General features: G+C 45.3%; 1 protein-coding gene across 4 annotated transcripts in view; it reads left to right on the forward strand.

Moving 5' to 3' along the window:
* The window catches only part of POLR3A (RNA polymerase III subunit A), a 52882-nt gene that overhangs the window by 20794 nt on the left and 4350 nt on the right, over positions 1-27738 (forward strand). For 3 of the 4 annotated variants that reach the window (XM_036828759.1, XM_036828763.1, XM_036828761.1), the window contains exons 16-31: positions 1668-1840; positions 9445-9556; positions 10913-11031; positions 12580-12717; positions 14534-14704; positions 15619-15732; positions 16724-16759; positions 20704-20790; positions 20877-20959; positions 21887-22057; positions 23145-23238; positions 23433-23525; positions 24173-24337; positions 24841-25005; positions 25182-25313; positions 26739-26871. In XM_036828759.1, coding sequence (XP_036684654.1) covers positions 1668-1840; positions 9445-9556; positions 10913-11031; positions 12580-12717; positions 14534-14704; positions 15619-15732; positions 16724-16759; positions 20704-20790; positions 20877-20959; positions 21887-22057; positions 23145-23238; positions 23433-23525; positions 24173-24337; positions 24841-25005; positions 25182-25313; positions 26739-26871 — 1986 coding nt within the window. The remainder of the gene's footprint in view (positions 1-1667; positions 1841-9444; positions 9557-10912; positions 11032-12579; positions 12718-14533; positions 14705-15618; positions 15733-16723; positions 16760-20703; positions 20791-20876; positions 20960-21886; positions 22058-23144; positions 23239-23432; positions 23526-24172; positions 24338-24840; positions 25006-25181; positions 25314-26738; positions 26872-27738) is intronic. The other variant, XM_036828762.1, reaches the window with a different exon arrangement.

Here is a 27738-nt window from a genome sequence, read left to right on the forward strand (position 1 = left end):
TTTTGGATTGATTCTCTGATTTTCCCTGTTGTCCATTTCTTTGTTTCTGGATTCAGTTTTCTTTTAACAACTTCATTGATTTTTAAAAGTTTTTTCACTATCATATATTTAATTTCCAACCTTTGTTCTTTTTTGCCAGTAGTTCTTTTTTTTTTTTTTTTTTTTTTGGCTACATTGTGTCTTCATTGCTGCACATGGACTTTCTCTAGTTGTGGCGAGCAGGGGCTACTCTTCGTTGCAGTGCACGGGCCTCTCATTGCAGTGGCTTCTCTTGTAGTGGAGCACAGGCTCTAGGCTCATGGGCTTCAGTAGTTGTAGCACGGGGGCTCAGTAGTTGTGGCTCACAGGCTGTAGAGCACAGGCTCAGTAGTTGTGGCACACAGGCTTAGTTCCTCCACAGCATGTGGGATCTTCCCGGACCAGGGCTTGAACCTGTGTCCCCTGCATTGGCAGGCGGATTCTTAACCACTGCGCCACCAGGGAAGTCCCTTGCTGGTAGTTCTTTTCTTTTCCTTTCCTTCTTTTAATTTTTTTTTTTTTTTTTTTTAAGGCTTCCTATTCTTGATCCCCAAATTCATCTTCTCTATCACTCTGTCTCCCACAGGGGTAAGGATCTGGGGCCTGTTTCTTGTAGGCAGACCTCAGAGACATTGCAGGTTCAGTTCCAGACCACCACGATAAAGCAAATACCACGATCAAGCAAGTCACGTGAACTGTTTGGTTTCCCAGTGGTTACAAAAGTTGTTTACACTATACTGTAGTCTGTTAAGTATGCTATAGTCTTGTGTCTTAAAAAACAATGTACATACCTTAATTAAAAATACTTTATTGCTAAAAAATGCTAATCATTTGAGCCTTCAGTGAGTCATAGTAGTCACAATACAGATCACCATAAAAAATATAATAATAATGAAAACGTTTGAAATATTATGAACATTACCGAAATTTGACACAGAGACACAAAGTAAGCAGATGCTGTTGGAAAAATTGTGCTTTTAGACTTGTTCAACACAAGGTTGCCACAAACCTTCAATTTTTTAAAAACCACTATATCTGTGAAGCACAATAAAACAAGGTATGCCTGTCCAAACATTCCACCGGGTTTCCCCGTTTCCAGCACCTACATTACCTCCCACAGAACCTGAGGATTTTGTTTCTGAGACTTTCCAGACTCGTGGCCCTCCTTTCTGCAGCCACTTTTAGGCATCCCCTTCCCCACCCTACTAAGCCAGTAGCCTCTCGTAGGCAGATATCAGGGTTAGGATTACTGTATAGTTCCATCAACGGTGCAGTTTACATTTGTTTCTTAGTCTCTGTACTTCGGAATAATAATTTCTGAAAAAGAGAATCGGGCAGAGAGGTCTCTGCGACGCTGAGAACCAGCAGTCAGGTGGCCCACTTTCCATAGCTGGCTTTCTCAGGCGCTCCTTACTATTTAGTGGCTGCTTTATAGTGTAGTTAGTTGGGACATCACTGTGGGTTGTGAGGTCTCAGAGGAGTTAGTGAGTCCTAGTCATTTTTGCATAACTACCTAGAGACTGATACAGGAACATTTTGTTTAATTGGGTTGTAACAAGTTCTCTGAAGGTATAAACTTGTTTCTGTGCAGCAGGTTGACTAACATCCGTGGCTCTCTCTTCCTGCTCTCCCGGGCAACTATTCTGCAGCTAACCGTGGATTCTCAATTGGGATTGGTGACGTCACACCTGGCCAAGGACTGCTGAAGGCCAAGTATGAGTTGCTGAATGCTGGCTACAAAAAATGTGATGAGTACATTGAAGCCCTGAACACAGGCAAGCTGCAGCAGCAGCCTGGCTGCACTGCTGAGGAGACCCTGGAGGTGAGTCTGGCTCTTCGGGTCAGTTTAGCCACTTCATCACTGGGTGGCGCTGTAGGCCCTGAAGAGAAGGAGCAGAGGTGAGTGGGAAGGAAAGGCAGTGGCTTTAGCCCATCTCCGTGCTGTGCAGCTTGTGTGTGTTCTAAAGCGGGGAGGGCCTCCCGTTAGATCTGTTACATCTCTTCCAGCTTTCCTGTTCTAGGTGGTGAAAACACGGCCGTCTGTTCATTTGGCCACATGGGGCTGCTCTTCTTCCAGCATCACGCTTGGGCCCCCTCTGTACCTGGTACTTCAGTGCTTCTGCCCTTCCTACTTCCAGCATCCTGTGACTAGAGACTGACACCACAGCTCTCTGAATGGATGGTCTTTGAAAGAGACATGGCTAATTCCTATCTGAGAGTCACATACCAGTCTGCTGCCCTCTCACATGTGGAGCTAGGTTAGCTGAGAACTGGGCCAGCACATGGCAGAGTCAGAGTTGCCTGAGAGTCCTGCATATTCCCTGAAGCAGCCTGGCTCAGCAGTCCGCCTGCACCAGGGTTTTGCCTGGCCCCCTTCTGCCTCCCCAGTAGCCTGGGGCTCAGAGCTTTAACTCACCTAAGCAGACAAGAAAGGTTTTTTGAACAGTAAGAAATTTTCTGATGAAATGAACTTTTTAAAGCAGACAGAAAGCAGCGTTGTGTGAGGTGTTCACAGTTAACTCATTCTTTTTGGTTTTTTTTAAATTTTTATTAGAGTATAGTTGATTAACAATGTTGTGTCAGTTTCAGGTGTACAGCAAAGTGAGTCAGTTATACATATATGTGTGTGTGTGTGTGTATATATATATATATATATATATATATATATATATTCACTCTTCTTTAGATTATTCTTTCATATAGGCCACTACAGAGTATTGAGTAGTTCCCTGTGCTATACAGTAGATCCCTATTAGTTATCTATTTTATACGTACATTTAGCTTATTCTTTTTTTTTCTTTTAAATTCACTTTATTAGTTATCTGTTTTATACAGATTAGTATATACATGTCAATCCCAATCTCACAATTTATCCCACCTCCACCGCTCCCCACACTGCTTTCCTCCCTTGGTGTCCATACGTTTGTTCTCTACATCTGTGTCTCTATTTCTGTCTTGCAAACGGGTTCATCTGTACCATTTTTCTAGATTCCACATATATGCGTTAACATATGATATTTTTCTCTTTCTGACTTACTTCACACTGTATTACAGTCTCCGGGTCCATCCATGTCTCTACAAATGACCCAATTTCGTTCCTTTTTTATGGCTGAGTAATATTCCATTGTATATATGTACCACATCTTTTTTTTTTTAACATCTTTATTAGAGTATTATTGCTTTACAATGGTGTGTTAGTTTCTGCTTTATAACAGAGTGAATCAGCTATACATATACATATATTCCCATATCTCCTCCCTCTTGCATCTCTCTCCCACCCTCCCTATCCCACCCCTCTAGTTGGTCACAAAGCCCCAAGCTGACCTCCCTGTGCTATGCAGCTGCTTCCCACTAGCTATCGGTTTTACATTTGGTAGTATGTATATATATACATGCCACTCTCTCACTTTGTCCCAGCTTACCCTTCCCCCCACTGTGTCCTCAAGTCCATTCTCGAGTAGGTCTGCGTCTTTATTCCTGTCCTGCCCCTAGGTCCTTCATGACCGTTTTTTTTTTTTTTTTTTTTTAGATTCCATATATATGTGTTAGCATACGATATGTGTTTTTCTCTTTCTGACTTACTTACTTCACTCTGTATGACAGTCTCTAGGTCCATCCACATCTCTACAAATGACCCAATTTCTTTCCTTTTTATGGATGAGTAATATTCCATTGTATATATGTACCATATCTTCTTTATCCATTCGTCTCTCAGTGGACATTTAGGTTGCTTCCATGACCTGGCTAAGTAGTGCTGCAAGGAACATTGGGGTGCATGTGTCTTTTTGAATTATGGTTTTCTCTGGGTATATGCCCAGTAGTGGGATTGCTGGGTCATATGGAAATTCTATTTTTAGTTTTTTAAGGAACCTCCATACTGTTCTTCATAGGGGCTGTATCAATTTACATTCCCACCAACAGTGCGAGAGGGTTGCCTTTTCTCCACACCCTCTCCAGCGTTTGTTGTTTGTACATTTTTTGATGATGGCCATTCTGACCAGTGTGAGGTGATACCTCATTGTAGTTTTGATTTGCATTTCTCTAATAATTAGTGATGTTGAGCAGCTTTTCATGTGCCTCTTGACCATCTGTATGTCTTCTTTGGAGAAATGTCTATTTAGGTCTTCTGCCCATTTTTGGATTGGGTTGTTTGTCTTTTTAATATTGAGCTGCATGAGCTGCTTAGATATTTTGGAGATTAATCCTTTGTCAGCTGCTTTGTTTGCAACTGTTTTCTCCCATTCTGAGGGTTGTCCTTTCGTCTTGTTTATAGTTTCCTTTGCTGTGCAGAAGCTTTTAAGTTTCATTAGGTCCCATTTGTTTGTTTTTGTTTTTATTTCCATCACTCTACGGGGTGGGTCAAAAAAGATCTTGCTGTGATTTATGTCATAGAGTGTTCTTCCTATATGTTCCTCTAAGAGTTTTATAGTGTCCGGTCCTACATTTAGGTCTTTAATCCATTCTGAGTTTATTTTTGTGTATGCTGTTAGGGAGTGTTCTTTTTTTTTTTAATTTATTTATTTTATTTATTTATTTTTGGCTGCATTGGGTCTTTGTTGCTGCACGCACACTTTCTTGAGTTGCATCAAGTAGCGGCTACTCTTTGTTGCAGTGCATGGGCTTCTCATTGCAGTGGCTTCTCTTGTTGCGGAGCACAGACTCTAGGCACACGGGCTTCAGTAGTTGTGGCAAAGTAGTTGTGGCTTGCAGGCTCTACAGCACAGGCTCAGTAGTTGTGGCACACGGGCTCAGTTGTGGCTCACGGGCTCTAGAGCACAGGCTCGGTAGTTGTGGCGCGCAGGCTTAGTTGCTCCGCGGCATGTGGGATCTTCCCAGACCAGAGATTAACCCGGTGTCCACTGCATTGGCAGGCGGATTCTTAACCACTGCGTCACCAGAGAAGTCCTAGGGAGTGTTCTGATTTCATTCTTTTACATGTAGCTGTCCAGTTTTCCCAGCACCACTTATTGAAGAGACTGTCTTTTCTCCATTGTATATCCTTGCCTCCTTTATCATAGATTAATTGACCATAGGTGAGTGGGTTTATCTCTAGGCTTTCTATCCTGTTCCATTGATCTATATTTCTGTTTTTGTGCCAGTACCATATCGTCTTGATTACTGTAACTTTGTAGTATAGTCTGAGGTCAGAGAGTCGGATTCCTCCAGCTCCGTTTTTTTCCCTCAAGATTGCTTTGGCTCTTCAGGATCTTTTGTATCTCCATGCAAATTTTAAGATTTTTTGTTCTAGTTCTGTAAAAAGTGCCATTGGTAATTTGATAGGGATTGCATTGAATCTGTAGATTGCTTTGGGTAGTATAGTCATTTTCACAATATTGATTCTTCCAATCCAAGAACATGGTATATCTCTCCATATGTTTGTGTCATCTTTGATTTCTTTCATCAGTGTCTTATAGTTTTCTGAGTACAGGTCTTTTACCTCCTTAGGTAGGTTTATTCCTAGGTATTTTATTCTTTTTGTTGCAACGGTGAATGGGATTGTTTCCTTAATTTCTCTTTCTGATCTTTTGTTCTTAGTGTATAGGAATGCAAGAGATTTCTGTGCATTAATTTTGTATCCTGCAACTTTACCAAATTCACTGATTAGCTCTAGCCGTTTTCCCGTGGCATCTTTAGGATTCTCTATGTATAGTATCACGTCATCTGCAAACAGTGACAGTTTTATTTCTTCTTTTCCAATTTGTATTCCTTTTATTTCTTTTTCTACTCCGATTGCCATGGCTAGGACTTCCAAAACTATGTTGACTGATAGTGGCAAGAGTGGACATCCTTGTCTTGTTCCTGATCTTAGAGGAAATGGTTTCAGTTTTTCACCATTGAGAATGATGTCTGCTGTGGGTTTGTCACACATGGCCTTTATTATGTTAAGGTAGGTTCCCTCTGTGCCCTGGAGAGTTTTTATCATAAATGGGTGTTGAATTTTGTCAAAAGCTTTGTCTGCATCTATTGAGATGATCATATGGTTTTTATCCTTCAGTTTGTTAATATGGTGTATCACATTGATTGATTTGCATGTATTGAAGAATCCTTGCATCCCTGGAGTAAATCCCACTTGATCATGGTGTATGATCCTTTTAATGTGTTGTTGGATTCTGTTTGCTAGTATTTTGTTGAGGATTTTTGCATGTATATTCATCAGTGATATTGGTCTGTAATTTTCTTTTTTTGTAGTATCTTTGTCTGGTTTTGGTATCAGGGTGATGGTGGCCTCATAGAATGAGTTTGGGAGTGTTCCTTCCTCTGCACTTTTTTGGAAGAGTTTGAGAAGGATAGGTGTTAGCTCTTCTCCAAATGTTTGATAGAATTCACCTGTGAAGCCATCTGGTCCTGGACTTCTGTTTGTTGGAAGATTTTTAATCACAGTTTCAATTTCATTACTTGTGATTGGTCTGTTCATATTTTCTATTTCTTCCTGGCTCAGTCTTGGAAGGTTATACCTTTCTAAGAATTTGTCCATTTCTTCCAGGTTGTCCATTTTATTGGCATAGAGTTGCTTGTAGTAGTCTCTTAGGATGCTTTGTATTTCTGCGGTGTCTGTTGTAACTTCTCCTTTTTCATTTCTAATTTTATTGATTTGAGTCCTCTCCCTCTTTTTTTTGATGAGGCTGGCTAAAGGTTTATCAATTTTGTTTATCTTCTCAAAGAACCAGCTTTTAGTTTTACTGATCTTTGCTCTTGTTTTCTTTGTTTCTATTTCATTTATTTCTGCTCCGATCTTTATGATTTCTTTCCTTCTACTAACTTTGGATTTTGTTTGTTCTTCTTTCTCTAGTTCCTTTAGGTGTAAGGTTAGATTGTTTGTTTGAGATTCTTGTTTCTTGAGGTAGGATTGTATTGCTATAAACTTCCCTCTTAGAACTGCTTTTGCTGCATCCCATAGGTTTTGGGTCGTCATGTTTTCCTTGTCATTTGTCTCTAGGTGTTTTTTGAATTCCTCTATGATTTTGTCAGTGATCTCTTGGTCATTTAGTAACGTATTGTTTAGCCTCCATGTGTTTGTGTTTTTCCCTGTAATTTATTTCTAATCTCATAGCGTTGCGGTCGGAAAAGATGCTTGATATGATTTCAATTTTCTTAAAATTGCCAAGGCTTGATTTGTGGCCCAAGATGTGATCTATCCTGGAGAATGTTCTGTGTGCACTTGAGAAGAAAGTGTAATCTGCTGTTTTCAGATGGAATTTCCTATAAATATCAATTAAATCTGTCTGGTCTCTTGTATCATTTAAAGCTTGTGTTTCCTTATTAATTTTTTGTCCATTGGTGCAAGTGAGCTGTTAAAAGTCCCCCTGAATTATTGTGTTACTGTCAATTTCCTCTTTGATAGCTGTTAGCATTTGCCTTATGTATTGAGGTGCTCCTCTGTTGGGTGCATATATATTTATAATTGTTATATCTTCTTTTTGGATTGATCCCTTGATCATTATGTAGTGTCCTTCCTTGTCTCTTGTAACAGTCTTCATTTTAAAGTCTATTTTATCTGATATGAGTATTGCTACTCCAGCTTTCTTTTGATTTCCATTTCCATGGAATCTCTTTTTCCATCCCCTTACTTTCAGCGAGTTTTTGTGTCCATTCAGCGAGCCTATGTCTTTTGGTGGGAGCATTTAATCCATTCACATTTAAGGTAATTATCAATATGTATGTTCCTATTACCGTTTTCTTAATTGTTTTGGGTTTGTTTTTGTAGGTCCTTTTCTTCTCTTGTGTTTCCCACTTAGAGAAGTTCCTTTAGCATTTGTTGTAGAGCTGGTTGGTGGTGCTGAATTCTCTTAGCTTTTGCTTGTCTGTAAAACTTTTGATTTCTCAGTTGAATCTGAATGAGATCCTTGCCGGCTAGAGTAGTCTTGGTTGTAGGGTCTTCCCTTTCATCACTTTACATATATTGTGCCAGTCCCTTCTGGCTTGTAGAGTTTCTGCTGAGAAATCAGCTGTTAACCTTATAGGAGTTCCCTTGTATATTTGTCATTTTTCCCTTGTTGCTTTCAGTAATTTTTCTTTGTCTTTAATTTTTGTCAGTTTGATTCCTATGTGTCTCAGTGTGTTTCTCCTTGGGTTTATCCTGCCTGGGACTCTCTGCGCTTCCTGGACTTGGGTGGCTATTTCCTTTCCCGTGTTAGGGAATTTTTCAACTGTGATCTCTTCAAATATTTTCTCGGGTCCTTTCTTTCTCTCTTCTCCTTCTGGGACCCCTATAATGCGAATGTTGGTGCATTTAATGTTGTCCCAGAGGTCTCTTAGGCTGTCTTCATTTCTTTTCATTCTTTATTCTGCTCCTCGGCAATTATTTCCACCATTTTGTCTTTCAGTTCATTTATTCGTTCTTCTGCCTCAGTTATTCTGCTATTGATTCCTTCTAGTGTATTTCTCATTTCAGTTATTGTATTGTTCATCTCTGTTTGTTCTTTAATTTTTCCAGGTGTTTGTTCTTTAATTCTTCTAGGTCTTTGTTAAACATTTCTTGCATCTTCTCGATCTTTGCCTCCATTCTTTTTCTGAGGTCCTGGATCATCTTCACTATCATTATTCTGAATTCTTTTTCTGATAGGTTGCCTATCTCCACTTCATTTAGTTGCTTTTCTGGGGTTTTATCTTGTTCTTCATCTGGTACATAGTCCTTTGCCTTTTCGTTTTGTCTCTCTTTCTGTGAATGTGGTTTTTGTTCCACAGGCTGCAGGATTGTAGTTCTTCTTGTTTCTGCTGTCTGCCCTCTGGTGGATGGCATTTAGCTCATTCTTAATCTCACTAACTCTTAAAGAAAAACAGAGAGAGAGAGAAATGGGTGTTTCTCACATAGAAAATTACTTGAGGCCTCAGCTGCACTCATTTTTAAGGGAAGCATGACTCCTAACTGCTTCAGCATTGTAAGTTGTGAGTTGAGAGATCACAATCTGGATGAGCTCATGGACTAGAATATTCCTATAGAGTCACCCCATAACATGCTTAACTGGTGGTAATTCAAATGTGTTCTTAGCAGAGAGACAAATTTTACAAATAGCACAAGCAACTGTCTTTTACTACATATTACATAATTTGTTATAAAGTATAAGATATTATACTTGTTTACACACAGTATACACATGCATGAGTATGTACAGTCACATATATATGGATATATTGCCCTGTAGGGTACTGTACACAAAGCCAAGCAAGCACATTTATTGGCCGTTTAAAGAATTTCCCAAGGTTTTGTTACTGATCATTTTTTCCTTACACACCGATTATGGCAGCCTGTGGAAGATGTCAGTCTGTAGAGACAGGCTATCTTGGTCTTCTAAGGCTCTGAAACCTTTTATCTGCTGACGTCTTGCTGAAATCTGGCATCTTGCTGAAATTCTTCACATTTCCTTAAACGTCTCGTTGAACTTTGGTAATCACAGAGCCACCACGCATCTCCCTTTCTCCTGCCAGGCTTTGATCCTGAAGGAGCTGTCCGTGATCCGCGACCACGCGGGCAGCGCCTGCCTCCGGGAGCTGGATAAGAGCAACAGCCCCCTCACCATGGCTCTGTGTGGCTCTAAAGGTGAGTGCCCCCCTCCGGCCGCTGCTGTCACTGCGCTGCATGTGGGCTGGCTGGTTGTGTTCTAGAAAATGCGAGTCAGAACTTCAGGCCTGGCAATTCCCTGGCGGTCCAGTGGTTAGGACTCTAGGCTTTCACTGCCAGGGCCCAGGTTCAATCCCTGGTCAGGAAACTAAAATCCCACAAGCTGCGCTTCAAAAAAAAAAGAACTTCAGGCCTTTTGTTTATAAGGGCCTGAAGTTTTTTGTTTGTTTGTTTTTTAAAGTTTTGGGGGGTTTTTTTTGGTTTTTTGTTCTTTTTTTTTTTTTTTTTAATTTTATTTATTTATGGCTGTGTTGGGTCTTCCTTTCTGTGCGAGGGCTTTCTCTAGTTGCGGCAAGTGGGGGCCACTCTTCATCGCGGTGCGCAGGCCTCTCACTATTGCGGCCTCTCTTGTTGCGGAGCACAGCCTCCAGACGCGCAGGCTCAGCAATTGTGGCTCACGGGCCTAGTCGCTCCACGGCATCTGGGATCTTCCCAGACCAGGGCTCGAACCCGTGTCCCCCACATTGGCAGGCAGATTCTCAACCACTGCGCCACCAGGGAAGCCCAGGCCTGAAGTTTTTTGAATAATACATAGAGAAAGAGACTTAATTATTTGCATTTTTAGAAGTCTAACCCGTTTGGAGAAACTTATTGGTCATGTGTGTGAGTTTCTGAGTTTGAGGGTGCTTTGAGTAAACTTGACGTTATTTTTTAAAGAAAAGAAAGAAAACCTGCGGATTTTTAAAATAATGTGTTTGATGATAATTAAGAACACTTAAATGTCATAGTTAGCCAGAACCTAAACGCATTAGGTTTCATGATAATGCACTCAAATTCCGAACCTCCTCCTTTTCCTGTTTCTGTAAATTTTTGCCAGAATAAAGTCCAATCTCTTTAATCTTGCCGCCTTTCACCCCATATTCTCCTACTCCCTGCTCCTGGTACATACCCCACACTCCTATCCTGTGTCTTTGCTTCCCACTCTCCCACCCACTTTGGAATTCCTCCCCCACGTCTTCTATGTCTAAGTCATAATGTCCTCCAGATGTCCAGCTGGTTGCTGCTGCCTTCTGGAAGACTCCCCTGGAAGTCTTTCCTCCAGCCACAAAGTGCTCGTTCACCCCTGAGCAGCTCTAGCCCTGCTCAGCCTTTCTTGTGTTACTGACAGCTCTACCCTGTGTTACTCTAGTTCTGACTTTTACTGTCCCTAGACTATGAACTTGTTGAGGATAGGGGGCTGTGCCATGTATTCCTGTTTTATCCCACAGATCTGCTTGCACTTCATTTAATGTCATTTTGGTAAATGAATGTTACATTCCTGACCTGCTTCCCCAGGTTCCTTCATTAACATATCACAGATGATTGCCTGTGTGGGACAGCAAGCCATCAGTGGCTCTCGAGTGCCAGATGGCTTTGAAAACAGGTCCTTGCCTCACTTTGAAAAACACTCAAAGGTAAGCAGTAGCAGATGAGGCAGAACTTTGAAGGACAACCTTCAGCAGTGCAGAAGAGAGTCACGGAAGCTCTGGGCCTGCCAACCAAGGGGCTCCTGGAGCTGGTGTATAAGAGTGGCGGCCGCTCAGGGTTATTCCCTCTGCAACCCAAACCTGAGTCCTGTAGAAGGAGCCTTGTTAAATTCAGAGCTGTATAACTTGAGTTTGGACCAAGAGGGAGGATTTCAGATTCCCATCCAACTTACCTTAAGTGTTCAAAATGTGTAGTTATCATAACATGTGCATTCAATCTGTATGCTTACTTGGGGGGCAGTTACATAAAAGTATAAGGATTTTTAAACAGTGAACATGTAGAACGACCAGGAAATTCCAAGTTTTCCTCTCTGGAATTCTTAAACTCTGCTTGTAAATGACTCCTGGGTTCCATTGGCCCTCGTGGTCTAGACACTAGTGTCAGCAGAGCACAACTTAGAGCAGATTTGGTCACTTAGTAAATTCTGGATGGAGTCAGCTGTTATTCGCACTGAAGCAGAGATGCCCTAGCTGCTCCTGCCCGGTAGAACTGTAGGATTTCTGTCCAGCCCCTCCTGGGGAGATAGGACTACTGTACTGAGAACGGACAGATATTCTCTGTATCAGGCGGCCTCAGGAACAACTCAGGTTCTCTGCCCAAGATCAGAAATCACTAGAGGTCAGGCAGCCAGCTGGTCACTGGAGAGGTACCTGACTATGCTTATCTGGCTCAGAGTCAAAGCCTGACCAATTTAGAAGAGATGCCAGGGATATCCAGTGCTAGACTTCGGAGTAGATGGTGCCTGCCTAGAAATGCCAGCTGCCCCTTAAATGAAACAGGGAAGCAGGAGGTTAGCCTGTTCATCTGAGTTGTCCTCCAAGGAACACAGACCTATCCAGATCAAAGGCCATTTGGCATTTCATATGGTGTTTTATATATGTTTGTTTCTTTTTACAGGGTTTTTTTTTTGAGATACATTTCATTTATCATAATATTCACCCATTTAAAGTGTAGAGTTCAGCAGCTTAGTATGTTCACAGAGTTGTATGATCATCATCACAGTCCAATTTTAGAATATTTTCAACAGCCCAAAAATGAATCCCCATAAACATTAGCAGCACACGGTTATGTTTTGGAGGTGGACAGGTCTGGCCCACAGGAAGGGTGTCTTGGGAGGAGTCGTTTCCCAGGGGAGGGGCAAGCTGTCACAGTCAGCAGGGTGCCCTCTGAACCGAGGTTGGTAACTGCCTCCCTGGTCTAGGGGTAGCAGCCCAAGCTTTGGTTTCTCTGTCACGAGCCACCTGGCTGCCAGTGGCACCAGCACCAACCCTGGCTGGGGCCTCACCCTCCTTGTCTCTGGTAAGGATGGTCTGGGCTAAATTGTTTCTCCTTTAGGAAAGGGCATAAAACATGAGAGTGCATTGGCTGGGTATTTATAGTCTGAAGTTGAGGCATTTTCTGATTTGAATGGGCTTTGGAATTGTGGACCTTGAACTTTTTTGTTAGATTTTTCTTTTTTTCCTACCTCTCTTTAGCTCCCAGCTGCCAAAGGCTTTGTGGCTAACAGCTTTTATTCAGGTTTGACACCAACCGAGTTTTTCTTCCACACGATGGCTGGCCGGGAAGGTCTGGTTGACACAGCCGTGAAGACAGCTGAAACAGGATACATGCAGGTAACCTGAAGAAATGTAGGCCATTAGCAATGAAGCAGGATAGGGTCTGCAGATCTTGACTGCTGAGTGTTTGCTTATTTTGTAGCTGAGCTCTAATTTATCCAGTCTTGGTATTTAAAAGGAAAAATTGAGAGATGTAGGGTACCCTAGAAATAAACAACATACAAAGGTAGTATGTTCCAAATCACACAATGTCCTTCGAATGATGAAGACCAGGCCGGAACCACATGTACCAAAGCATTGCTGGAGGAGAGCATGGACCCGAGTGCATCCCAGAGCACGTCATCGAACCTCACTGAGCCTCTGATTCCTAATACACGGAGGTGGGGTGACAGTACCTACCTCGTGATTACAAATTGAGAGGACTCTGCTTCTCACTGTGCAACTGTTTATATAACCCATTATTAATACCACTCTAAGAGACTCCAAGAACCTATTCCAGTGCCCACAGGAGGGCTTGGACACACTTGGAGGGCTGGCTTTTTCTCCATTGTATGTACAGGTGTAAGATAGTAGTCTCTGGGGACAGGGCTGAGCTAGACACTCCTCTATGCCTGTGCTTCTCAGACTGCCGCAGAAGTACCCCTGATGGCAGAGGGGTGAAAACACATCCTACCTTGTTCTTCCATAAGACCACAAGGAAAGGATTTCTCACCAGTGTCTAATTCTCATTTCTACTCTGTACTCCATAATCTCTGTTTGTTTGTTTTTAATTTTTTGATGTATTTATCTACTTACAACACATGATGAAGTTAACAATCCAAGTTGCGAGGCCATGAACTGCTGTGGCTTTGTGTCCCTTTTCTCCCCACCGTGGATTGAGAAACACGGCCCTTTGCATTACTGGGAAACCAGGACTGATAAACCAGAGATGCGAATGAGTGAGCCAGAGCACACAATGATGAGGGCGAAATGGACCTGAGTCAGTACACACCTATTTCCATAACCTCGTCTGGACCTCCTGTAGCATTACTGATAACTGCTTCCCTTTTAATCATCTTTTGATGGGAAATTGCCCTTTAGCTTTGGAGTGTGCTGCTTTTGTCAGAAACCTAACAGCCTGTGAAATGCTTTTACCACTCTTGCCCAAATGTCTGTTGACTTTATATTTTGTCTTCACCTTTTTTGAAGTAGAGAGTATGGCTTTCCCAGAGCAATGTGTTAGCCTAGAACAAATTAGTTGTGGCATGAGGGATTTTTGTTTTGAAGTTGCCTGGAGGAAGATTTCTTTCTTTTTAACTCCCTGAGCCCCCATCACATTGCTGGCTGGACTGTTCTGCTGGTGGGAGGTTCTCCCTAAGCAGACTTGAGAAATCGCTGCTGCCTGCTGGTTCAAACGCAATGCCATTCCTGTTCTCTCTTCTTCCCACTCTGTCCCAGAAGGTGGCCTGCACCTGATCCTCTGTAATTCATATTGAAGTCTACAGGGATCCTGGATTAGGTTGTGTTTAGAAATGCAAAGCAATTGCATTAATTTATACCTTAGGGAGACAGAGAGGGAAGGCGAAGCAGCCTAGGAAAACAGTGTTTGCAGAGTCCTTCGGGGGTGATGGGGTTTAAATTGCATGTATTCTAATACACTGAAGTCCTGGAGGCTGGAGCATATTCTAAATCCCACTGCACAGGCTAGTGAGGCCCTTGTGGGCCTGTTCTTGCAGTCAGGGGACTCTTTTTAAGGGATTTCTAATAAATTGTTTTTATGTGATTAAAGCGCTGGTAACCTTGAAACTCAGAGTTGCAAATCTCAACCTCTGTATGCGTGAGTAGTCTTCTCAAAGCAGCTGAGCTTTTGTCTCCTCTCCTCCTTTTACTTTAGAGGAGGCTCGTAAAGTCCCTTGAAGATCTTTGCTCACAGTATGATTTGACAGTCCGAAGCTCTACAGGCGATATCATCCAGTTCATTTATGGGGGAGATGGCTTAGATCCTGCAGCCATGGAGGGAAAAGATGAACCCTTGGAGTTTAAAAGAGTTCTGGACAACATCAAAGTAAGATTTAGCATTATATCTGTCAGTGTTTTCAAGGCCAGTTCTTTAGAATGGAGGTGCCCTTTGGCATAGCACACAGTTAATGCTGTCATATCTACCCAACCACTGAGTTAATATTTTTCTTTTTGTGTTCCTTTGCATAATTTCCCCCAAGTATTAAAGGAAAAATAGTTTCTCAATTTCAAAGTCTAGTTATTGGTAGTAATCAAATGCCAATAGAAGAGGGCTTTGTCTTCTTGTCTGTATCTAGTAAAGTGTAATAGAGACGGTGTTAAAGCCATGGATGTGGAGAAGCAGGCACATTTCACACACTTTAACTGGGGGTATAATTTAGAACAATCTTTTTGAGAGGTAGCTGGACAACACTGATCTGAATTTAAATGTGGGTGCCTTTGACCAATATTTAAGTTCCACTTACAGGAATTTGCCCTACAAAAATGATCTAAATGTGCCAAGAATGTTCTTCCAGAATTGTTTATAGCAGACACAGACCATCAGTGGAGGACAGGTCAAATACAGACTGGTCCGTCCATTAGGGTGATGTGCAACCATTAAAACTTTAGGGGAAACCCCATGAGCTTGGAGGTGGGGGAATATTTTCACTCTCGAAATTTTGGGCTCTTTTTAAAAAACAACAATTTGTGATTTTAGTGCAAATCTGGGGTGGGGTGAAGGTTGGGGAGAAATGGCATGATACCCACTGAATGGCCCACAAGCCTTTGTATTAAGATGGAGTATCAGTTTATCCCGTTTTCACCTTCATATTAAAGGTAGAGTCTACAATTTGTTTTGAAAGAAAAAAAAAACATCACAGGTTGCTAAAAGCTCACTCTGAGTGAGGTTGTTTTGTCTCTTGTATATTCCTTCCTCCAATACTGCCCCCCACATCACTCTATTTCCTTTTGATACCCGAGGCCGTCTTCCCGTGCCAGAGCGAGCCTGCTCTCAGTAAGAATGAGCTGCTCCTGACTGCTGAGTCCATCACGAAGAAGAATGAGTTTCTCTGCTGCCAGGACAGCTTCCTGCAGGTGAGCTCCGCGGGGGCCATGCACCCGGCTCTGCTGTCACCAAGGAATTGTTCACCAAGTGCCAGCAGTGCAGTTTATAAGTTGGGTGGGTGTTTATGTAAGAGTGTTTCTTGTTAAAAAATTTAAGACTGGCCCAGGCAGAATCTCAGCAGTCAACATAAAGAATTTATCTCATGTCTTTCTTAGTTTGTCTTTTGCGCAAGTGTTTCCCTGGTAGAAGAAAAATGCTTTAGTTAGAGAACTGATTTTTTTTTAACCCTGTCCCTGTCAACACCCTACAACCCACTTTTTCATCCTGTGGGCCATCTCCTTCCTCGGTTGTTCTGAATCCCAATCATTTGTAATTGTAGTAGCATTGTTTTAATGCCATTTATTGTGTCTTGTACAGTAAATGATGTCATAGCATTTACTTAATACCATTATCATTTTAAATTGTTTTTTTTCTTACTGTAACATGGGTTAGAAATGCACAGAGTCAGCCTTCCATTTTCTTCCAGGAACCTGTTACCTTGACATCCTCTTAAGGTTTTTTTGGTTCATTTTTATTTCACTGACCTGCTCCTTCCTGTTTATAATCATGGTTATGATCAAAAGCAGCGTGGCCAAAACAAAAAGCAAAAGGATACAGGAATCAGTACCTGGTTCCCTTTGTGTACTGATTGGTGATTCAAATATAGCACAAATGTATCCCTTGAAGTATATAAAAAATAAAAATAGTAAAAAACGTAAATAAGAATGTTTTAGTTACAAGCACTTCACTCCGTTCGTTCACATGACAAGATGTGAAAGGTGAAAAAGAGACTCTTCCAGATCTTAATATATTTAAAATTAAGAGTCTGGCTAGGCTGAGTGCCTTTGTTTTGGTTTTGGTTTGGTTTTTTCATAGCTTTTTTTTTCTTTTTTTTTTTTTCTCAAGTAACAAATGAGAAGTGTGATTTCATTTTTCTTCACGATTGTATTTACTTATTTATGTTTCTGTTTCTCCTTGAAGACCTTAACTGAGACAGGCTATGAGAAATATAACGAGGTAATGTGCTTAACGTGCTGTGGCTGCCGAGCGTGGAGGAGTAGTTCTGCTGCACCCCAGCTGTCTGCCAGGCCCGGGGACCACAGATTTCTGTCCCGGTTCTGGCAAACAGGACTTCCCTGTTCATCACCTTGGACTGGTCCTTTCTTGTCTTAGACGCGGTTTGACGGTAACCCCCTGACCAGCAGCACTTGTGGGTTCAGTGAGCACTTGTTCAGCCGTCCCCTCGTACTGTACGCCCCACAGATCACAGGGACACAGAGGTGATTGAACATGTCCTCGCCCTCCAGTGGCTCACAATCTGGGCTCAGATTGATTTGCCAAGAGGGTCCGAAATCCACTGGCCAGAGCAGATTTTTCTGAGCTGCTGAAATGTTGTCCGGCCATGGCCCGTGTCAGAGCTGAGGAGACAGAGGCAGCTCCTGGGTGGTGCTGAGCCCTGGCCCTGCCAGAGGCCGACAGCTGTGCTCACAGACGCACTGTGGACTGAGTGTGAGAGTTAGCTGCTGGTCAGTTGTGTGATTAACTGCCTGCCGGCTGCCGTGTTCTGAGTTCCTGTAGTATGCATGGGTTGGTCCAGCTGAATTCTTAGTAGCTTATTTCAGTTTTCATTTCCAAAAAGTGAGCTTTTTTCCTTTTAACCTAACTTCCAGAATATCTGCCCTAACTCTTGTGTAAGGGAAGTCATTCCTTTCAGCAAAGCCACCAGAAGCATGTCCACGTGGGTGGCAGCTGAAAACTGTCCTTTCCAGCACCTGAGCTGGGGAATGGTTTGAGGTGTGTGCTCTTGACTGCTCATGTGTGCGGAGTTTCTCACAGATGAAAACCCCCTGGTCTGCTTGGCCTTAGGCTCTGGCAATCGAACGGCAACATCTGGTTAGCCTGTGCCTTGAACACCTGGCAATCGAATGGCAACATCTGGTTCAAGAGGGCTTTCAGAAGTTCGCCCTAAAGGACACAACCACAGCTAGACAAGTAGGCTCAGGGAGGACGTCACCCATGTAAAGGAGGCTCTTAATACTGAATAATACAGGGGAAAAATTAAGTGGAAGTGGGTATTATCGCTTTTGAAGATTCACAGTTTTAGGCAGAGCCACACCAGGAGAGATTGTCCCACTGCCCTCTCCAGCTCTAATTTCCACCTGTGGTTTGTAATAACTAACTGTATCTGAAAACGTGGCCTCAAACCTGTAATTAATAAGTAAGCCTGGAGAGTTTCTCTTTAAAGAGTCTCTTGAGAATTTTCAAGTTCTTGTAAATTAGTAAAAGTCCTTTCTTAAATAAAAGTCTTTTCTGCATAGAATGATGGCTGAGCGGCATGGTAACCCTCCACGTATTTCCACGCTTTGTCAATGAGGAGAGTTGCCCAACAAGGACAGTCATGGGAAACCTGTGTTCATGAGCAAGGGGCAGCCAAGATGTGTTAGATTCCACCCATTAAGCCCCCTGATCACCTGGGCTCCTAGGAGACAGACTGAAATGCCCAGTGGGCAAAGATGACATGCAGAAAACCCCTGCCCTGAGAGCAGACTGTGGAGAAGGCATTTGACTTTGTAGAGGGGCCTCTTGTCTTGGCCAAGCCCCTGACCTTAGTCAGCCCGAGTGGCCTCTGCTCTAGAGCGATGGGGCCAGTGCCCTGCCGCCCCACAGGGAGAGCTTGCCAGGCTGGGCAGCAGCTGACGAAGAAGAGCTTGTGAACATGGACCATGTGGACCTCAGAAGTTTTAGTGGTTTGCTTTCAGCAAAGATAGTAACTAGAAATTGCTCGTTAGTCTATGGGAGGCTAAAGAGATTTATTTTTGCAGTGTTAGGATAAAACCTGGCTAGTTAAGTGTTAGGCTCTCTGTAGGTGCCTTATGGCAGCAAGCAGTCCCCAACTTCTTCAGCACCAGGGAGCAGTTTCGTGGAAGACAGTTTTTCCATGGACGGGGGTGGGGAGGTTCAGGCAGTAATGCGAGCAACGGGGGGCAGCAGATGAAGCATCGCTCGCTCGCCCACCCGCCCGCCGCTCACCTCCTGCTGGGCGGCCCGGTTCCTAACAGGCCGCGCACTGGTAGCGGTCCGTGGCCCAAGGGTCGGGGACCCCTGCGTTAGAGGATTTTGTTTTTGCAAAAGTGGGCTTCTGTTCAGTCTGCTTTTTGAAACATTTGTTTCAGACAAAACTTGTGATGTTTTCAACTATGTGATATAGATTGAGCAGACTCTGGGCAGGCATGCTGGTCTTCCTGGGGCCCCTCAGCCGGCCTCGGAATCAAGAATCAAGACCTCATGAGGCTTTGCAGCCACTACAGCATGCATCCAGTCCTCGGGCCCGCCCACTGGTCTGTCCGGGTGTGTGGATCCACCCTCAGCCTGCTGCGCGGAGCAGCTGGGCGCCTGTAGTTGGCCAGAGTGCCCGCACAATTTGTCCGAAACCACTGAGGGGAATTATATTCCCCTGAGGGCTGCTGAGGGGAAGTGCAGTCTCTCCACCCTTTCCCATACTCTCAACAACGCCCCTGGATCAAACCAGAGCGGCCGATGAGCAGCCTGTGAAGGACACTGCTACTGCACCGGGTGTGCCCTCAGCTCACCTGAGAAGTGCTCTAAGAGTCAGTCCCGGGGCTTCCCTGGTGGCGCAGTGGTTGAGAATCTGCCTGCCAATGCAGGGGACACGGGTTCGAGCCCTGGTCTGGGAAGATCCCACATGCCGTGGAGCAACTAGGCCCGTGAGCCACAACTACTGAGCCTGCGCGTCTGGAGCCTGTGCTCCGCAACGGGAGAGGCCGCGATAGTGAGAGGCCTGCACAGTGAGAGGCTTGCGCACCGCGACGAAGAGTGGCCCCCGCTTGCCGCAACTAGAGAAAGCCCTCGCACAGAAACAAAGACCCAACACAACCAAAAATAAATAAGTAAATAAATAAATAAATATTTTTAAAACAAATGTAACGTCTAAAAAAAAATTAAAAAAAAAAAAAAAAAAAAACAGTCAGTCCCACGCTGCTGGCCCCCTGGCAGCAGGACGTGGATGGGTGTGCTTCGTGAAAGTGTACCATACCCTCCGTGAGAACTCCCCGAGAGGAGATGCTAGCTGATCCTGGTTCTAGGAGTGACCTTGAGGCTGGGTTTATTTCACAGACACACTATAAATTGTAAAGCAGATGGGTTTTCCCCTCAGAGCAGTTTCTAGAAAACTTAGGCCTGTCGTCTCTAGCCGTGCCCTATGGATCCTCCACATGGTGTGCTTTTCCCCTTTTTCTTGCTCCATTTTGTCATCGTCCCGGGGCGTAGAGTGCTGTTCTTAAGTACAGTGGGAACAGCAGATACGCCAATGTTTCATTTCCAGCTTGGAGAGTGGTTTCCTGGAGACCTTACAAAGTTCTGACTGTGTTGGGGAAGGGAGCATGATGGGGGACCAGTGCAGAGCTGAGGGTCAGAGACAAAGCTGGGACTTGGGAGTGTTTCCTTTGAAATGAAGGCAAGTATTTGAAATGTACATAGTGTCTACAAAACCATACTTCGTAGTATTTAAATTGACCAGCACAACTGCAGAAGAAACCTCAAAAAGTTATCAGTCTAGAGACTAAAAGTACAAGTGGTTCAATTGTACTTACTCTGGGCTGCGTGAATGTGGGCAGCAGGGTGTGCCAGGGGAGAGAAGAGAAGGCGGCAAGTGGGAAGGGCTGTCCTGCCGTCACTCTATACATATGAAGCATCATCAGAGTAAAAAGGCCTTAGAAACACTAAACCAATGAATGATGTGTCCGGGGTGTGGATGGTGTGTCGTGTTCCTTGGAAAAACATTTTGTAATAGAACCTGTATCCATTTCGTACCCTTTACAGTGTCATATTTAGCTGCCACTAAAATAGGATGGACTCGTCACGTTACTGAAGTTTACAAAACGAATCATGTCATCCAGATTGCTGAGAAATATGTATCTGATGTTTGTTGTGTAATCTTTCAGGAGATAAAAAAATTTATTAAGGAGGTTTCTGAGAAGATCAAGAAAACCCGAGATAAATATGGCATCAACGATAACGGCACAACAGAGGTAACGGCCCTCCCAGATGTGTCAGGACATGGAGGTATTTTCCATTGCTGCCAGCCCTGACTCATACTTGGCTTTTTTCCTTCCAGCCCCGGGTGCTGTACCAGTTGGACCGGATCACCCCCACCCAAATAGAAAAGTTTCTGGAGACGTGTAGGGACAAGTACATGAGGTAAGGATGCTAACTGTCTTAGACTGCCCGGCAGTCACGTGGGTCTCTTGTATGCTTCCTGTTTCCCCAGGAAACAAAATCATGCGCCCACACCGCTTACTGACTGCCAGCATTGAGCAGGTTCTGTCACCTCTTCCCTAGGGACTCCAGTGGCTTGACAGGCTGGGTGCTCCAAGATGTGGAAATAATTGCAAAGAAATTTCCTACTGCCCTCTCCCCGCAGAGAAACTACCGATATATTTGGCAATTGCCAGCTGCTCTGTCCACATTCAGTACCATTTGTTAGCAGAGCTCTTAGATCCTCTCCAGTCATCCCACGCTGACCACCGGTAGCCACGCGGTATTCACTGTCATCATCAGACCCCTCTGAGCATCACGTCCCCTCATCTGCACCTGTAACTGATTTGTGCCGGGTGCTTCCTCGATCACAAGCCTAGCCTGGGTCCTTGCCAATTCCTTCCTGGCCCTGATGGCATCTGTAATTTTTCTGTTGAAAGGAGATAATCAGAAGCCTCCCCAGCAGTTTTTGGTTTTGTCTTTTTTGGCCCCTTTTTCTTTTTCCCCCTCACATCGTGAGGCTTGCAGGATCTTACTTCCAGTTCCCCAACCGGGGATTGAACCTGGGCCCACTCGGGCCCTGGCAGTGAAAGTTCGGAGTCCTAACCACTGGACTGCCAGGGAATTCCTGGTTTTGTCTTTTTAATTGAAGTATAGTTGATCTACAACACTGTGCAAGTTCCAGGTGCACAACATAGCGATTCGATATTTCTATATATTGCAAAAGGATCACCACGATAAGCCTACTTTACCATCTGCCACCATACAAAGATATTATATCGTTATTGTCTGTATTTCCCATGCTGTACATTTCATCCCCGTCTCCTTAGCAGTTTTACTGGACTTTTCATCCCTACCTTGTCCTTTCAGGGCACAGATGGAGCCAGGTTCTGCGGTGGGCGCACTCTGTGCCCAGAGCATTGGTGAGCCGGGCACCCAGATGACCCTGAAGACTTTCCACTTCGCGGGCGTGGCCTCCATGAACATCACCCTGGGTGTGCCCCGCATCAAAGAGATCATCAACGCTTCCAAAGCCATCAGGTGCCCGCATCCGTGTCCCTCTTGTTCTCACACTCACCTGTCATGATCCTTGAGAAACAGTGTTTCTCTTGGGTGTGTGTGTGTGTGAGAGAGAGAGAGAGAGATGCTAGCGGGCAGTTTCTCAAACTCCGGAGTGACGCATGCTTGTGTTAATCATATCTTGCCTTTTAAAAAACCCAGACTGGAAAAAAATAAGTCCAAACTGGATAGAGTCAAAATTGATGCAATGGTTCTTTATGGCCACAAGTCACATGAAAGAGAGAAACCTTAAAAAAAATGCCTGGAAAAATTGGAACCATGTGTCAGTGTAGATTTCATCCTTTTGGTGTCATTATTCCCAGCCTCACTAGGCCTGACTGACGTGTCTACCACTTGAGCTATGGTCATATGCTGTGACACACTCCCTGTCCGCCCACACCCCTGCCCCGGTGATTTCATGATAGGATTTGTGGGTGATGTGAGACTAGGAAAGATAGAAATACCTTATAGCGCATTCAGTGACAAAATCACGTTTCACCTCTGATCCGAGTCTAACGAAATGACAGTATAACATTAAATGAAAGAAAGCTGTACTTGGTTCTAGGACAGCACCTGTAGACGTCCAGGGTGGCAGGAGTTCTGCCTACCTCCTCTAGGTTGGTCAGATCTCCCAGGAATGTGCGTTCGGGGGATGCCGTCCAGGACAGCGAGGATGGAAGCTCCTAGCTGGTGGCTGGAGGAGCTGGAGGTGTCCTGAAGAGGAGATGGTAGGGGTGGCAGTGGAAGTGGAGGAAGCTGCAGTACACGAAGGGTCAGTTTACTCAGGGAACAGAACTGAAATAGCTACTCATTAGGACCAAAGAGGAAAAGGTAGGTTCTCTTGGCCAGGAAGAATGTTGTGAAAATCACTCAGTGACTGATCGAGTGGGCTGCCTCATGAGCACGTGTATGTGAAGCCCTCAGTGGCATGCCTGACTGCAGTAAGCGCTCAGTAAATTGCAGTTGCTGTTAACATGACGACTGCAAGTGGTACCCGGGCTTAACAAAGCGGTGGTCTTCAAACAGCCTCATTCCTTGTGCTGTCATCATTTGCCCTTCCTTCCCACAGCACTCCAATCATCACAGCACAGCTGGACAAGGACGATGATGCAGATTACGCTCGCCTCGTGAAAGGGAGAATTGAGAAGACCCTCTTGGGAGAGGTAAGAAGAAATCCCTCTTAATAATAAGAAAACCAAACCAGCAGTGTTGCCAGTAAGCGTAAGAACCACTTGTAGTGCATTTGCTAGTCAGTGTGTCCACACTGCTCTGTATCCTTAAAAAAACAGAGTGAGCCTTGTATGCTCTGAGGGAAGGGAAAGTGACTGATGAACATTCTGATCTTTTGACACCACAGATTTCAGAGTACATTGAAGAAGTGTTTCTTCCTGACGATTGCTTTATTCTCGTCAAGCTCTCCCTGGAACGGATCAGACTTCTGAGGCTGGAAGTGAGTCACGTAATTAAATGCGTGGAGGAAGTCATCCTCTTTTAGCCCCAAGATAGGCGCTGATAAACTAGGGCAAGAGCTACGCAAGGCACAGGAAACCCTGCAGAGGCTTTCACTCAGTGTCTGTTCTGTGAGTCTGTTGTACCTTCACATTTTCTCTCTACACCTGACCCCAGCACAGACATTGCCACCCAGGGGCACACAGGAAATCAGTGGAGGTTTTGTGCAGGCCATAATACCCATTTGCCGTGATAACAGCATTACAGCATCTGGAAGGACCGTAGTGCCATCTGTGTCTTACTCACCTGTGGGCCCCCAGCACAGTACCTGGCTGGCTCAGGAGATGTTTTTGGATGCGTGGATTGACCTGGCTTAATTATCATGGGTGTTTATGTACAGGTAGCAATGGCAAAAAAGGGTTAGGGGGTGGGGATCTACTCTTTAATGAATAAGACAGAGGTATACATTACAGTACATAAATGCACAGTATATCTCTGGTATTAAAATATTGTGATGTGGAGAGAGATCGGGGGGAAAATGACAGAAAAGGCTTCTTAGAGGGGCAACGATGCAAAAAGACCAAGAAACACTGGAACCGCAGCCTCCACACCCTGCTAGTAATGTCCTGGGCGTGCGGTCCCTCACAGGTGAACGCTGAGACGGTGAGGTATTCCATCTGCATGTCCAAGCTCCGCGTGAAGCCTGGCGACGTGGCCGTGCATGGTGAGGCTGTGGTGTGTGTCACCCCCCGAGAGAACAGCAAGAGCTCCATGTACTACGTGCTGCAGTTTCTGAAAGAGGATCTCCCCAAGGTGAGACACAGGTCACCTCTCCAGGACCGCGTCTAGCCTAATACCTGGAGAGGCGTAAAGGGAGGGACCGCGCTCACCTCTGACTTGAAGAGCCAGGTGTCAGGAAGCCACAAGGGCGTTGTCACTGCTGAGACTGAGGGTGGCGCCCTGTTTCTTCTTTTCTTTGCTGCACCCCTAAGGAGTCAGGCAGGTTCCGCTTTCCTTCTTAGCACTGCCACACCAACTCTGCCTGTTCGTTTTCTCTTTGTTCTTTCATAAAACTGGTGGTGGAAGGGGGCATGGTCCCCTGAGCTTCTGCTTCCCCCCAACCACTAGAACAGCACACAGGCACTCCCAAGTTTGGCATGTTGCTGACAATCACCACTGAAAATGGGGTGATCAAGGTCACAGACCCAGGCCCTGACGTTCCCAGTTCTCACAGCCGCTGTGGTTTCCCAGGCTCCCGGGTGGGTGGGGGCCACAGGCACTGTGGGGTCTGGAGACTTATCTGTCTGTGAGTCCAGGTGGTGGTGCAGGGCATCCCGGAGGTGTCCCGAGCTGTCATCCACATCGACGAGCAGAGCGGAAAGGAGAAGTACAAGCTCCTGGTGGAGGGTGATAACCTGCGGGCAGTCATGGCCACCCACGGTGTGAAGGGCACCCGAACCACCTCTAACAACACATATGAGGTACTGCTTCCGGCCAGGGGCACCTTGCCGTCGTCCCGTCTCCCTCCTGGCACGCTCCTCCGACCCTGCCGTTTGCTCTCGGTCTGCACTCCCATCTCTGGGGAAGCGCACGGGGTGCCGGGAGCTGCAGGGTAGAGGAGGACGCGGCTGCCCCTGCTCACCCTAGCCCTCCGCAGGTGGAGAAAACCCTGGGCATCGAAGCTGCCCGGACGACTATCATCAACGAAATCCAGTACACGATGGTCAACCACGGCATGAGCATCGACCGGCGGCACGTGATGCTGCTCTCCGACCTCATGACCTACAAGGTTCGTGGGGGCCTGGCAGCCAGGCGTCGCAAACCCAGTCTCGGGAGCACGAAGCTTGTAGGACACATAGCGTGCCCAACTGTGATGACCACCGTTACCCCAAGACCAAAGGGTAGTGGTCAGGTTTGGGTGTACTGGTAAAATTCCAGCGTGAAAATTACAACCTCATGGCAGGAGGCAGAGCATGGTTTTTGTCCTTTTTAGAAATTTTATCCTAAAAGAAAACTAGCCATTGCCAAAAGCCCAAGGATTCCATGGCAAACTGAGGTTTATTCCCTGTTAAACCCATTCATCACGCTTCTTCTGTAGCCATTTCCAGGTTAAAGAACAAGTTAACATAATCTGAGGGGGGGAACTGAGGTTGGTATTTTTGGCCGTGCTGGGTCTTCGTTGCTGCGCGCGGCTTTCTCTAGTTGCGGCGAGTGCGGGCTACTCTTCATTGTGGTGTGCGCGCTTCTCATTGCAGTGGCTTCTCTCGTTGGGGAGCACGGGCTCTAGGCATGCGGCCTTCAGTAGTTGTGGCACGCGGGCTCAGTAGTTGTAGCTCACGGGCTCTAGAGCACAGGCTCAGTAGTTGTGGCACGCGGGCTTAGTTGCTCCACAGCATGTGGGATCTTCCCGGACCAGGGCTTGAACCCCTGTCCCCTGCATTGGCAAGCGGATTCTTAACCACTGCACCACCAGGGAGGTCCCAAGCATGTCATTTTTATTCTGGCTTTTTTCTAACATTATAAATGTTTTCCATGTTGTTACATAGTTTTATAAATAAACTTTTTTAATGATGGCACAACATACCTTTAAATGAAAGCACCTAAATTTACATAACTCTTTTTCTACTTTGAGGCTTTTAAATTATTTGAGTTTTGAGTTCTTTGAACCATAAGAAACATCTTCAGAAGTACTGCCTTTTTAAAAGTTAGATTCTTAATTCTACTTTTCAGGGATTTTTTTTTTTTGACTGTGCTGTGCAGCTTGCAGGATCTTAGTTCTCCAACCAGGGATTGAACCCAGACCCTCAGCAGTGAAAGCGCAGAGTCCTAACCACTGGACCGCCAGGGAATTCCCTACTTTTCAGTTCTTTTTTTAATTAATTTTTATTGGCGTATAGTTGACTTACAATGTTTTGTTAGTTTCTGCTGTACAGCAAAGTGAGTCAGTTATACATATACATATTTCCACTCTTCACTTCTCAGTTCTTGATTCTTTGTTCCAGTGGCACCCGGCTGTGAGTGTAAGGATCTGTGTTGTCAGTGGCTGATGGCCTCAGAGGGACACAGGTGGGACAGATAGCTGTTAGGGTCCTGTTTAAACCTGAGGTTGTGGCTTGCGGCTCTGCTGATTTTTGCTGCTTCTGTTGAGGGAAGGCGGGGCATGCGTTCTGTACGTGGCATGAGCACCACTCTGGCTCTCTCTCCCGTGGCGCAGGGTGAAGTCCTGGGCATTACTAGGTTTGGCCTGGCCAAGATGAAGGAGAGCGTGCTGATGCTGGCCTCCTTCGAGAAGACGGCCGACCACCTCTTTGACGCCGCCTACTTCGGGCAGAAGGACTCCGTGTGTGGTAGGTTTGGTGTTCGTAGCAGCCTCCCCAGAGGCCTTTGTTGATGCAGCTTAGACCGTGGGCGGGGCTTCTCAGGAGGTGGAGACACTGAGCAGGCAGAGCTTTTACTTAAGAATAAAGTCACAGATCGTGGAATTGGAACTGACCTATCTTTTATCTCCAAAGCCTGACCGTGGCAGCCTGCATCCCTCACATTTGTAGAAGGCTTCTCTGTCAGTACAGAGAAAAGATCGCCGCTGGGCATGTAGGAATTTTCTAGTCCTCAGAATTACAGTCGGCCACTCGGACCCTGCCCCAGGCACCCGCTGTCCTGACTTCCTGAGCAAGGCAGCCAGCATGCCTGCGCCAGGCACCTTGTACGGCGTCTCGGCACACCAGTGAGGCGCAGGTATCGAACCCTTTCTCGGTGAGAAGACCGAGGGAACTGACTCGCTTGTTGTTAGCGTCTTGCCCTGCCCTAGCCTCCTCTCCCACCACACAGCGCCTCTCTGACGGGCCTGGGGGAGAGGGAGCACGAGGGGCGGCTGTCACAGCGGATCCCCACCCACCCGGAGTGCCCACTTTGCTCTAGACTTTCTCATGCCGCAGCAAGACCCTGTGGCCTGAGGTGGGAGTTTGTGGGGGCCTGGGGCTCCAACAGCGACGCCAGGCCTGGCCTTCATCCCCGCCGCCAGAGCTCTGCTTCCTAGTGGCCATTTCCCCTCTCACCTCCTTGTGTGGATTGGCCAGCCAAGATGACGGTCAGGTGGGGCCCCAGTCGGCATATGCCTATTTTTTGCTCCTGAGATAAACTCTTTCTTTCCCAAGGGTCACAGGTTGCAAATAGAGGGAAAGAGAAATTACATGATTCTTTAAGATAATGAAAGG

The sequence above is a fragment of the Balaenoptera musculus genome, chromosome 16 (assembly GCF_009873245.2).
Source record: "Balaenoptera musculus isolate JJ_BM4_2016_0621 chromosome 16, mBalMus1.pri.v3, whole genome shotgun sequence".
NCBI classification, from domain to species: domain Eukaryota; kingdom Metazoa; phylum Chordata; class Mammalia; order Artiodactyla; family Balaenopteridae; genus Balaenoptera; species Balaenoptera musculus.